The 12,847-nt window shown below is 51.9% G+C and overlaps 1 protein-coding gene across 8 annotated transcripts in view; it reads left to right on the top strand.

The window, feature by feature from the left end:
• The window catches only part of rhbdl3 (rhomboid, veinlet-like 3 (Drosophila)), a 34,639-nt gene that overhangs the window by 14,752 nt on the left and 7,040 nt on the right, over positions 1–12,847 (top strand). For 3 of the 8 annotated variants that reach the window (XM_088600170.1, XM_088600171.1, XM_088600172.1), the window contains 4 exons: positions 6,847–7,005; positions 10,335–10,559; positions 11,064–11,212; positions 12,651–12,758. In XM_088600170.1, coding sequence (XP_088456296.1) covers positions 6,847–7,005; positions 10,335–10,559; positions 11,064–11,212; positions 12,651–12,758 — 641 coding nt within the window. Of the gene's footprint in view, positions 1–4,092; positions 4,262–6,846; positions 7,006–10,334; positions 10,560–11,063; positions 11,213–12,645; positions 12,759–12,847 lie in introns of those variants that run through there. The other 5 variants (XM_088600174.1, XM_088600175.1, XM_088600178.1 and 2 more) reach the window with 3 other exon arrangements.

The following is a 12,847-nucleotide window of genomic DNA, read 5'->3' as shown; positions in this document are numbered from 1 at the left end:
ACCTTACCAACCAGCAGGAATACAGGCAGCGTAAGAGGCGCATCCTCGCCTTCCACCAGCGTTCTGGGATGAGCTGGCGCGACGATCATTCAAGTGAATGTGGAGTGTCTCTCTGTGGAGAGTCACCAAGAGGGGCTGTGGGGACTCGGGGAAAGACAGCTCTGCCCCACCGCAGCAGCACGTAGTGGGCTCTTTCGCACCTCGTGAACTGTTGACCTGAATTGCTTAGTACTTAGTGCTTAGAAGAAATATGAGAATTAAGAGCACACTTGCGGCTCTCTCTCAAATATCTGAAAGATCTCTCTTGTTGTCGCTCCAGAGCTGGCGTTCTCTTTGTCCGGTTCTAAAGCGGCCTTAAAAAAACAAAAGACAATCAGACAAAAGACACAAGGCGCCGCAGTGGGCTTGGCAGCGGCGGTCCTGCTGAGGAGGGCGCGATTTGCATGAGAAAGCAGAAGAGCAGGGCTGAGCAGGACGGTCAGGCTGCCTGCAGGCCAGTGGGAACAAGGCGACCAGGGCCAGAGGATATCCTGGGACACCCAGCAGGGGGCTGGCCGATAATGGGCCGTCCTCGCCAGCCCGCGGGCACAGCTGTGCCAGCCTCAGCACATAATCCCATCCCTGCAACCAAGCTGTTCCTGTGGGAAAGTAGACTTGCAGAGTGAGGCCTCGTATCAGACTTTTTATCTGCACATTATTCTTTTTTCTATGAGGCAACACAAATCCGAGCTTCGGCCAGTGCCAGCGTGCAGGTGTAGAGTGGCTTGAAAATTTTAAACCTAAAGTTGTCTGAGAGGTCATTCGACTGAGCTGCAGAGCAAACCGAACTGAGATCTGGTTCCAGACGGGGGTCTTGTGTGTGTAGGTAGCTGACTCCGTTCAAACCCTCTAAATGAAACATGAATTCTTACTGTTGTAAGCTTATGTCCCGCGTTATTGTTGTCTTATTCAGTTACACAGTTTAAAATATTTTTGAGTTATACAGAATTCTCTATTTCAGTTTGTAGATAGGTTTCCTTTAATATACCTTTCTGTGTTTTCTGACTGTTTACAGGATAACGTGACTAGGGAAAAAGGGAGAGATCAGGAAGAGAGAGAGTTGAGAACGCAGCAGGTGTCGATGTGACTGGTCAGAGATAAACTGTACAAAAAATATCCTTCATCCACCATCGCACAAACCCTACAGCCACACTATCATTTATTCTCTCTTGTAGCCCTTCGAGATCCTGCTGTAGCTTGAATCTGATGAGTGAAAGAGACAAATACTGTGTGCATCAGTATTCCAAAACATGCCCTTTGTTAAAAAAGAAAATTTGGAAAGTGCCACAGTGCAGGAACAGAGGAAGAAAGAAGAGCAGACCCGCAGACTGATCTGTGACTAACTGAAGGAAATATGGAGAGTCTACCCTTCCTGTAGTTTGTAATTAGATGCACTGATTATTGCGGTGTCTTGGGACACCGTCCTGAACTAAGAACAACTGAACTGAGCAATAGGTACCAGGGCTGCAGTACACGCAGCACGTATCCCGTGTTCATGTAATGAAGGAGGTAGGGAAGTCTGTGGTTGCGGAACAAGCCTTCAGAAGCTGTTAGTCCTGTTGTGGAATGGATAGAAAGGGAATTGTGTGTGAAGTAACTGTGAAGTAACGGTGCTGTTGGAGAGGCTTGCCTGCTTACACACAGCCTTTGTGTCCCCAGGCTCAAGGTGCTTGTGGAAATGAAATATCGCCCCGTGAGCTTTTTGTTTAAAAAAAAATGCTTTCTCCCTCAGTTTGAGTTCCAGAGCGGGATTGGGTTTATCTTCGAGTCAGCACATGCAGGAGCTGTCAGTGGATTCTCTTTCTCTCCCAACGCTAAAACCGGTTCAGGACGCAGAGCCTGTCTGCCGATGGCCGGTCCCTGGCCGCGTGCTGATTGAAGCACTATTCTTGCTCTGGCAGGAGGGAGGCAGGCAGGCGGAGGGAATCGCAGTGATGGAGGTGGCGGTGGGGTCTTTCTGTAAATCCTGTTTGTGTCAGTGAGATCTGTGGGGGGGGGGGCAGCAGGGGAAGGGGGGGGCTGTTTTCCAGTCTTGCGGATGGGAATGTAGGGTAGCAGGAGACCCCACAAGACAAAATATGCACGGTTAGTTTCCCAGTAGGGGTGAGTCAATGGCTGTTCGCTAATCTCCCCACAAATGTCATTTTCCATATGAATATGTCTGATTCAGAATGGGCACAAAGGGCCCGAGAGAGGGGATCACTGGCATTCTCATCAGGCCTTTGTCTTGGCGACCAGGCGGCGTGGCCGATCAGAGGGCCCCAGTTACGGAAACCCCTGTCCCGAGGTCACGGAGCGCTGGCGAGGTCCGCTGGCACAGCAGCTCGTTAATATCAATTTGTACCTCTTCTGCGGCATCAAACGGCTCCAGGGAAGCAGAACGCGGGCGGGGGAGGAGGAGGGGGAGCATCTGGTGTCGGGGGAGGGATGCCTGGAGAGGGACTGCTCCCGGACTGAGGCTCAGCGCGGCTCGTGGCGAAGCACAGCGGCTTGACTAAGCTCCGTAAACAAGACGTATCAACATGTTTAATTTCCTTTTTTATTTTGAAAGGAGGTGGCTCTGTTTACTCACAATTACGCAGTGCTCAACAGCCGACCTGCCTCTGCGGAGAAGTCTGCTCCTTCAGATTTTCAGGTTTCTTTTTTCGGTTTTCGGTTATTTCAGCACAGGCTGGGGTCTTGTTGAAACTTTTTCTTCTGCCAGAATGTCACTTTTTACCCTTCACATGTCAAAAAAATATCCTGCCTCCGTTCCTCGGAGGATGTCTAGTTTAATCTATTTTCAGAAACATAGATTAAAGGGTAATCATAGCTATACACAGCTGGCAGTGATGGAGGGGGAGCTGTCCGAGTTCTGTAGAAGTTTGGGGTTAGTCTGCACCCCATTACTCATGGTTCAGGGGTGATATTATGCCCATTACTACTTCGCTCACAGGTGTGTGTGTGGGGTCACACTGCCAGTCCCAATCCAGGTCTAGTTGTCCAGTGCCAGGATTTTGAGTGAATCACTTCCGTTCTCTCTCAAACTGACCCTGGCTTAGACGTTTACAAAAGGCAGCGTTCGTGCGTACATGGGTTTCAAGAGCCTTGTGGCACATTGCCGGCGTGTGCTGTGCTATCTAAACACAAGGTGACTGCGAGAGTGACTGAGAGTGTGTGTGAGTGCAAATATAGCCAAGGTTTTTCCTGTCCAGCTGCTTTCTCAAACTTGTCGTGAGAAAACAGGACTGTGATACCTTTGATGAAAAGTTTTTTGCAGTACTTGTGGGGTTTGGTGTGATGCATCGTGCACTTTTTAATATATGCTCTATTTTTAAAAAAAACATGGAAACCCTTGTGTAATTATACCGAGACTCCTTAAAGGGTCCTTGGTGTTGAGTGTGGTATGGAGCGGATATCGTCAGGGTGAGCAGGTGCTACTCCAGGCTTCACCTGTGTGTGAATAGTGTGCAGCACTGGATGGCTGCGGTTCCCCAGGATGGGATTCCTGCGTTTTAGAGTAAAAGCCTCAACGCCCCCCTCCATGCACACAATGAGCCTGCTCAGCCAGACCGTGGAAAATACGTCACTGCGGTGTGGAATTTGCATAATGGAAATTAGCGACCAGGCCGAATTATTTTCTCAGTTATTTCTGTGGCAGGACACCTCTGAACAACAACCTTCTCCCCTTCTGTTGTGCACAGAGCAGTCTTTCAGTTTCTTGATGAAACTCACATCCGGCTTCTCCCGCGATGCTGTTGTGTCGGGTCTTACACGAGCTCCCCTCCTGGGCAGGTTCTGTCGGTGCCGGGCGAGAGACCCGTGGGGCGGGGGATAATCGGAGGGAAGGGATTGAGGAAACCGTGCATGAAATTGCTGTTAGTAGCTTATTGTTCACAGTTCTCCCTCTCCTCATCCCAGGCAGTTAGCCTGTTGACTGTAAAATGTTCATCGGAGTATGAAGGCCCACTTTGGGGAAAGGGGGGGGGGAATTTAGCAATTAAGCTGGCTGGGGAGGGCTGGACGGGGGATCTGGGTCGAGCGGGGGGGAGGAGGGGGGGTGTTTGTGCCAGTATTACAGCAGGAGGTCAAGGCTGCTCTGTTGCGCTTTGCTGCAGCCTCTTTCTGTGATGAGAACTGAGGCAAACGGCCTGCCACCAGTGCTCAGCACGCACTGAGCATGAAGAGCGCCGCGGATCGCAGGCTCTCCAGGGAGAAACTCGTTGACATTCTCCAGGAAAAGGTCAGTGGATCGCGGAGGTCACTCTCTGTGTGTGATCTGTACTCCGCGCTTACCTTGCCGGGCCACTGTGCGACTCCGAGTCCGTGGTCCGAGTGCCGAGAAATACACCCCTCCACACGGCAGGGATGAAGAGCTGCAGGCTGGGGTTCAGAGGTCTTCTGGATTTCATCCATTACTCTCGCTAATTCCTGATACTCCTCCGCAATAAGGGGGATGTTTGGCTGATTGATGCAGGACTACTTCAGATCTCAGTATTACAGAGGTAGGAAAATAACTTTTGGCAGCTAAAGGCTAAACATTTAAGATGGAAATATTCAGCAGATTCAGCGTTCTGATTTGGGCTGTAACAAGGGCTCAGCAGGCGGCGGTCTGGTGTTTACTGCTGCTTCTGAAGGCAGCATGTGGAGGTAATGTGTTTTCTGGCTGTGAGGCTGCAAGATATTTTCTTGCCTGCCAAGGACAGCGACGATACGTGCTCTGTCCTCCTTTCTGAGGACACAGTGCAGTGGTCCACGCAGACTGTCTGGTCTGCAAGGGAAGACCTGTAGGGAGGTTTACAGTGGGACGTCCCGGCACAAAACAGGCCGAGGAGAGACAGAGTGCGAGACTGGGAACGGGCAGCAGTGCGGGCCAGGATCGTCCCAGGATGGCACAACAGAAGATAAGATTTATTGGCCATATACAATTTCTTGTATAAGGAATTTGTTGGATTCCTCTACGAACCGGCAACCTTCCAGCCACAGGTGCAGGTCCTGAGCCCCAGAGCCACCGCCCTGCCAGACGGTGAGGAGCTGGGGGTGTCGTGTGGTGTGTGCGGGGGGGTCCGGGCGATGCTAGGGCCCGAGAGGACTGGCTGCTGCTCGTGTTCGGGTGGGAAGAGCTGGGGAGCGCCTTCGCCGTGCCCACCAGAGTGGAGCTCCGTCCCTGTCCGGCCGGGATTCAGGCAGAGACGCACGTCCCAGCAGGGGTGCCAGTGCCCCAGTAAGCACCGCTTGTGATCCCGTCTTTCAAAGTCGACATTGCCTTTTTTCCCTCAGCATTGTTTTGTTTTTAACCTTTTAAACCGCTAAACCGTAAAATGTGACCTTTCAGCCTTCTCCGTGAAGTTCTTCACGAAACAGATTAGTCTAGAAAAGAAGTGCTTCCTGTTTCTCCCTTCGTGTTGAAACTTTTTGATAAAATCAAAGTGTGATAATTCCAGTCCCTGTTATTCAGGAAAGGCCTATAGGTCTGCTATCAGATGGCATTTTTCAGTTTTGCATTGATTAAATTCACCTGTAACGTAACATAGCATAAGCTTTGGAAGCTTTTAATTTCTGCCAATACCCTTAGCAGTTCGCATTTGTCCTGTCAGACTGCACTAATGCTCTAACCTTATACTAAACCTATTAGCCTACAAAAAGCAAATCCTGTCGACAAGAAACCCCAGTTTTCTTAGGATTTGTTGTCTTAGCTGGAAAAGTATCTTGGTAGAAACCAAGTTGTTGCACAGATTGTTTTCGAAAAAGCCTGCACAGGGTCTTTGTGAAAACTCCAGTGTCGCTTGGTGTTGGCGGTGCCTGCTGTTATGTGCCAAGAGGATCGCCACCCTGATTCAGAACAGCTCAAGATCTCACTGGCTGAGCACAGCGCTGCAGCTCAAGTCACGCGTCCAGATTCTGGTGTGTCACCCATTTATCACCTGAAACCAGGGTTCTTTCACTTAAAGCAAAAATGGGCAATTACAGTCCTCTAAGGTATGGAGTTCTGCATGTTTCAGAAACCTATTAACACTGAAAGGAGCAGGTGATCCTACTTTGTCTGCAAATAATCCATTCAATTAGATAATGAAGAAGCAGAATTCATCTCTGATCTAAGATAATCAAGCATTGCTGGGAAGATGTACTATAAATTGGCTCCCAGTATCTGAATGTATTAACCGTGCTCAATTGTTTTTAAATATTATACATGTCAGTGATGACTCTTCTAGACTGTCATGGATTCATCCTCTTAAATGGTCAAGTGATAGTTTGGTTGTTCCAGTAAATCAATTCTTTTAAGATCCTACATAAGCATTCAGGAGAAAAAACACTTAGAAACAAAAATACTTGTATAAGCTTAAAAGTTTGTGAAAATAAATGCATTGTGTGAAAGTGCAGACAGCATTACAGTAAACAGGGGGCAAACCAGATCTTTGGGAGAGAAAGGCAGGGAACCAGGTTTGTACCTTGATGACCAATCAGCACCTGTTCTGGCCCTTCTCTTAGGCTCCCTGGGTGAAAAGCCTGTGTTTTCAGGTACAGTGCAGCTCATAAATCCAGATAAAAAAACATCGACTTTAGCTTCTACTAACTCTGGACTGTTGGAAAAGTATGTATAATGCAGTTAGATTAGACCTCTTGATACAGTGTCAGTTCCACGTGTCTGCCTGTGCTGGTGCACTCCACATATACTAGCAGGCTTGAACCACCCAGGTGTGGGACCCTGCAGGTCACAAAGCCTGGAGCGGCTCAGCCGGCGGCGTGGTCTTCTTCCCCGATTGCGCGTGTGGGGGCGAACCCCGGCTAGCCCCCCCGTCACAGCCCGCGTCTCTCCCGCCCCTGCAGTTCGACCCGGAGAACTCGGGCTACATCACCACGGAGCGGTTCCGCAGCCTGCTGGCGGCCCACGGCTCGGAGCTCGACCCGCACAAGCTGGAGGTGCTGCTGGCGCTGGCGGACAGCAACGCGGACGGGCGGGTCTGCTACCAGGACTTCGTCAACCTGGTGAGGCTCTGGAGAGGCAGGCCGGGCTGGGCTGGGCTGGGCCGAACTGGACTGGACTGGACCGGGCTGGCCTGGATTGCACCAGACTGGGTCGGGATGGATTAGACTGGACTGGACCGAGATGGGCTGCACTAGGCTGGGCGGGGTGTACTGCGTTGGACTGGGCTGGACTGGGCTGGGCTGGCCTGGATTGCACCAGACTGGGTCGGGATGGACTGGACTGGGCTGAGATGGGCTGCACTGGGCTGGGCCGGGGTGTACTGCGTTGGACTGGGCTTGGCTGAACTGGGCTGGACTGGGCTGGAAATGTGCAGTACTGTCACTCTTGCTCTTTACTCACTTGCTTTGATGCTTCGATGATGCAGCGCAGTAAAGGCTCATAAAGTGTGTGTGTGTGTGTGTGTGTGTGTGTGTGTGTGTGTGTGTGTGTGTGTGTGTGTGTGTGTGTGTGTGTGTTGACCGGGGAGCTGTAGGTCTCGAAAGTATTTACTGCAGTGTTTCACAATGCTGTCGGTGTCTAGAGTTTTGAAAAAAATGATGTGAAACCGCAGGAGAGAAAAATGAAAGCAGTTAGAGTGCAGTGCTGAGGGAAACCGTGGTGAAAGCTTAAACCCCTGTGGCAAACATTCCTACTGGTTGTCCTGGCGTCCCGTGAGGGACCCGGGGCGACTGCTGTATCCCAGCGCTCCGGGGGAGCCGTGCTTGCAGGAGGGGAGGGCGTTCGGAATCCCGGCACTGCCTCAGACTGAGGCGCAGCGCGAACACGCTGCCGCTGTGTGGGGGGCGGACGCCTCAGCCCGGCGAGCCCCAGCTCCGTTCCTGGACAGGACGAGCCGGGTCACAGGCTGCGGCTGGGAGTGGGATTGAAGAATGAGAAGCATGTGCTGGGACTGGGCCGCTATTGTCCCGGCCAGGAGGCCTGTGGCTGTCGGACGCACCCCCACAGCGGGAGGGGGGCTCTGGGAGTTTACGCGCTCCCTCGGTCTCTCCCTCCACCGTGCTGCAGTTCCGTGAAGCTGTCACTCTGGTAGCCAGTCACTACTGCTGCGGGAAATACCCGGGGGTGCGCTTGCCCTCCTGGTCAGCTGTTCAGAAAGGCTGGGAACTAAAGGTCGGACTGCCGGCTCTATTGCTTCTTCAAGGGTAACGCAAATGTCCCAAAAATTATTTAAAAAGCAAAAGGGCAAAACTTCGTGAAGGAAATTCACCGGAAGCTGAGGAGAGACTACACTGCCAAACTAAAATCGCCCCTTCTGTACTTTTATCTGAGACGAGTGCGTTTGGCCGGGTGGCATGGTGGCGCAGTGGTGAGCATTGCTGCCTCTGAGCTCTGGAGCCCTGGGTTCAATTCCAGACCGGGGCTGCTGTCTGTGTGGAGTTTGTATGTTCCCCCCGTGTTCGCATGGCGCTCTGTTTCCTCCTACAGTCCACAGACATGCTGGTGGGTTCATTGGGTTCTGGGCCCTGGTGTGACTGTGTGTGTCTGTTTCTGTCTGCCCTCCGATGGACTGGCGTCCCGGCCAGGGTGTGCCCTGCCACCCGCCCATTGCTGGCTGGGACAGGCTCCGGCCCCCCTCTGGCCCTGAATAGGAAGGAGTGGTTAGAAATAGGAGGGATGGATGGAGTACCTTTGGCCAGTGTGTGCATGCTTGGGAACAGCTGTTCACCGTTCACATACAGGAGCTCAACTGATCACTGAACCTTCGTTGATAACGTAACTGGTTAATGAAGCTTTCTCGTTCTAAGAACATGTTCAATTTGATTGCTCAAATAGATATTTGTAGAGTATCTCGAGACGAATGCACGTGACGCTGACTTCTGTCGCGCTTGCCGAGAGCTGGTGACAGACACCCCGCTGCAGATTCCCGAACCCCTCTCCTCAGCTCTCCGCCTCGGAGATCAGGAAGAAAGATGGACTCGGGGGAGAAAGACTGAGGAGAGACAAACGGCACAGATCTTGCAAAGCTGCTGCTTCGTGTGTTCATGACAAATTAGGGGCTGTAAATGATTTTTAATGAAAAATTAAAAAGTAATAACGTTGCCGAGTTTAATTAGAACGGCTAATGACTAGGCTCTGTAATTACTGAAATGGCAGAGCTGAAGCAAATGGAAACAAAACTGTAGCCAGAATGATCAGAAAGTCTTTCCTGAACTAACGGGCGAAAGAAAAACTGGGGACAGTCTGTCTCCCCCAGAACCCCAAACCCCTGAAAAGATTCCTGCCCTGTCTGTCATTTTACTGGATTTCCTGACAGGCAGCTTCCTACTGTGGTCACAACCAATACAGGAAAGGGGCATCCCTTTAAGTGTTCCTTTGTCCAGTTCTGTTACCCAGTTTAAGACGTATCAAGGCTATAAGTGATGAAACAGGATGTCTGCTTTTCACTGAGCCTCACAACCACTGAGTCTTCGGCCTCATCAGTCACTCGAGTACAGTTTAGAGCAGCCCAGATCCCTGCTCCCCGATCCCAGAGCCTGTGTGAGCTGTCCAGTCCAGTCCTGCACCCTGCCAGCTGAGACACCATGTGCTCGTGCATTTATTGTCACCAGCTGTCGAGTGAGACACCTCGAGTGCTCAACAGAGCAGAGACGAATGTGCAATGAGAGGAGCTGTGGCTCTGTGATTAACAATGATTAAAAAACTGACGATCATCTTTTCAAAAGGGTTTTTAAAAAGGGTCAGGAACCCTGCCTGAGCTGTATCAATTTGTGTTCCTTCAGTATTCTTTGTGGACCCTTCATGGAGATTGTAGTATTTGAGTTTTAGCTCATTGAAATAAACTTTCCCTCGCAGCATTGTTTAATGTAAGAATAATAAAATACAACCTAGATTTGTTGTTATGGAGGACGGTCGGGATTCTAGGAATGTCCTGTGAGGTCTGTGGTTGCTAAGCGACCAGCAAGACACTCTGCAGATTCCTCCCGCTGGCGCAGGGATTCCTTGGTGCTGGTCGCCGAGCAGATGTCTGCGGGTCAGAGGGAGGCTGCAGCCGGGGCGCACAATGACCGCCGGCCCGCGGGAACACGCTCCCTCCCTCCCCCTGCCCGTACGACAGACCATAACCTCTCGGCCATCTCCTCTCCTCTCCTTCCACACCAGTGCAGGAAAATCAGGAGCTGCGGAGGCAGCCTGAGGGCTCCAGCCCTCAGATCCATTAACCTCCAAACAGGCAGAAGGTCTTAAAAAACATTTCCCTCTTTGTCCGCTGCTGCCGATTTCATGGATGGGTCCCCCAGTAGCCGCACGCCTGAATGATTTTCTCCTGGATGGGCCTGGCGTCCTCGTGCCCCGTGACCTGTCCCGTACTCTTCCCCCTGTCGCCCCCCAGATGAGCAACAAGAGGTCCAACAGCTTCCGCCGCGCCATCCTGCAGGGCAGCCGCCAGCTGCAGGGGCGCCCCCTGCTGGAGGAGCCGGGGCTCAGCGCCTCGCAGCGCCTCGTCCGCCACATCGCCCACGAGACGCTGCCCCGCGAGCTCGACCGCAAGTGGTACTACGACAACTACACCTGCTGCCCGCCGCCCTGGCTGATCCTCGCCATCACCATCGCGGAGGTGAGCGCGTGGTCCGGCGCTGTCCGGACCGGACCGCCCGGGATTCGCTCGGAGTGGCCGTCAGTGCCCGGCGGCTCCTGCAGAGCAGGGCACACGGGACCATGTGGAAGAGGTACTGGGGGGGCAGCGTGAAGCTTTTAAACTTGCGAACAAGGAGCCTGCTGGAATTGGACTATAAGATACACTTTTTTAAAAAGTACTTTTCTGTACAAGTTATACCAGCTGACTTCATACCTGACAGCCAATAGGAAATTAAGAGTAATGGGCATGAAGGGAAAGCATCAGGGCTCTAATTGCACAAGAGTTTTGCACCATTTCCGGTTCCATGGCTGGCAAGCTTTTAGTTTGGCTGTGCTGCATAAGCAGAAAAGGCATGTTTTATTCCACGAGCCGGTGTTGCTTTTCTGACTGCAGGCGTTTTCTCCTGACCAGGCGACAAGCCTGAAATACTGCGCCGCTGGCTCTGCTTTGTAGGTGTGCTGACTCTGCCCCTCTGCCCCGCAGGTGGCAGTGTTCGTGTACTACGGGGTCTTGCTGGATCGCTGGGTGCTCCAGGTCTCCCACCCCCTGTTCCTGAAGGGGGCGCTAGTGTACCACCCCCAGTTGCGGGCGCAGGCCTGGCGCTACCTCAGCTACATCTTCATGCACGCAGGGTAGGTGTCTCTGCTGGAGCCCTCCCTCCCTGTCCTGGAATTCCTGAGCAAACCGGCTGAGCTTTCGCCTTCATGGGGGTCCCCTCATGTTCAGCTGCACTGGATCGTCCTGTGCAGCGGTTTACTGCGTCAGTCAGCTGATCAAACCCTGTCTGGCCAGTGCGCTGAGATCTGGGGCTCTGTCCACATGCTGCCTGTAACACACCCTCTCTCGGTTAAGCCTGCATTCCACCCTGCCCCATGGCGTCGAAAAACTGTTAAAATTGTTGTTGTGCTAGAGGGTTTAATTTTTTGTTGTTCTTGTATTGATAAAAAAAAAGACGAACAGGAACAATCCTGCTCTGTAATCCTCCCTGTAAACAAGCTCAAGTTTCCTGTCTGCTGTTCAACTAAACAGAAACAACCTCCTGTCGCGACTTCTGCTGGGAGAAACAAATGCTTTCATACTGCATCATGGCTGCAGCAGAAATAGTCCTGCATAGCTCGTTAGAGCCCGTTTAATCCTGAGGATTGTTGGGGAGCTGAAGAAACAGCAAAGACACAACCGAGGAAACGGGAAAGACCACACTTCTGTTCAATTGGTCTAGCTTATTTTTCCATATGAACTTTGGTAAGAAACTAGTTTTGATTTGAAAATAGTTTCCATTGTTGCTGGCTGTATCAGCGAGCAGAGGAAGGCGAAATGGATTTCTGTCTTCAAATAGCTGCAGAGTAAAGAATGTTTCTACCCAGCAGTTACAAGACAGGAGCCTCTCCCAGGAGCCCTTAACGCGTTGTACAAAGGGAGCCATTGCAATACAGCGGGGGGCAGTTCCTCAGGGGTCTCTTCCACACTGAGAAATAAATGGGCTCTGCTATCGCAGATGCAACTTTATTGTGCTTCCTGCTGTGGAAAACAGTGGCGATACTGAACTGAGAGTGAAAAATCAATATTCATTATCTGTGGAGGTGGAACAGTAGCTCTTTGAAAACCTAACCCCTATACACTCAGATTCCCCTCACTTCAGACTTTGTTCCAAGCACTTTGTTCTTCTTTTTTATTATCATTGTTAGGCGATGCCCATTAAACCTTTGTTCCCCTGAGAATATGTGGGCTAGCCGCAGCTGGAGTGTAAAAGGCTTCGCTAGTCCACGCAGGGTCTCTGCTCATCCCTAGTCCTCCTGCTGCCAGGCCGCTCGCTCTGAGACGTTGCCAGCCTGCGGTTTTATTCCACCTGCCATCCATGCTTCTCGTGCTCAGGGTGCAGGTCTGGCCCAGCCTCCCTGTTAGTGGAATAAGAGCCCTACAGTCATGTGCAGCAGTTTGTGACTGCTGGTAAATGCTTTCTGAGTCCCGTGACTGATGCACGGTGCTTGGGCTGGAGCTTCTGGCCACTGTCCTGAGCTGCAGGGAGGAGGTGGGAGCTCCGCTAATTGCAGTTTCTCTGTCCCAGGATAGAACACCTGGGTCTGAACGTGACTCTGCAGCTGCTGGTGGGCGTCCCGCTGGAGATGGTGCACGGGGCTCTGAGGATCGGCTTTGTGTACCTCTGTGGGGCCCTGGCAGGTAGGGCTTTGACGGGCACCCCCCCCGGCCACACTCGTTCCCATGACGGAGAAGAAGGAGCAGGGCCACAGTGAACGTGCATCGACCGC

This window comes from Lepisosteus platostomus, chromosome 11, assembly GCF_059453375.1.
Source record: "Lepisosteus platostomus isolate fLepPlt1 chromosome 11, fLepPlt1.hap1, whole genome shotgun sequence".
In the NCBI taxonomy this organism is placed as follows: Eukaryota; Metazoa; Chordata; class Actinopteri; order Semionotiformes; family Lepisosteidae; genus Lepisosteus; species Lepisosteus platostomus.
This window is presented reverse-complemented; position numbering and strand designations above follow the sequence as displayed.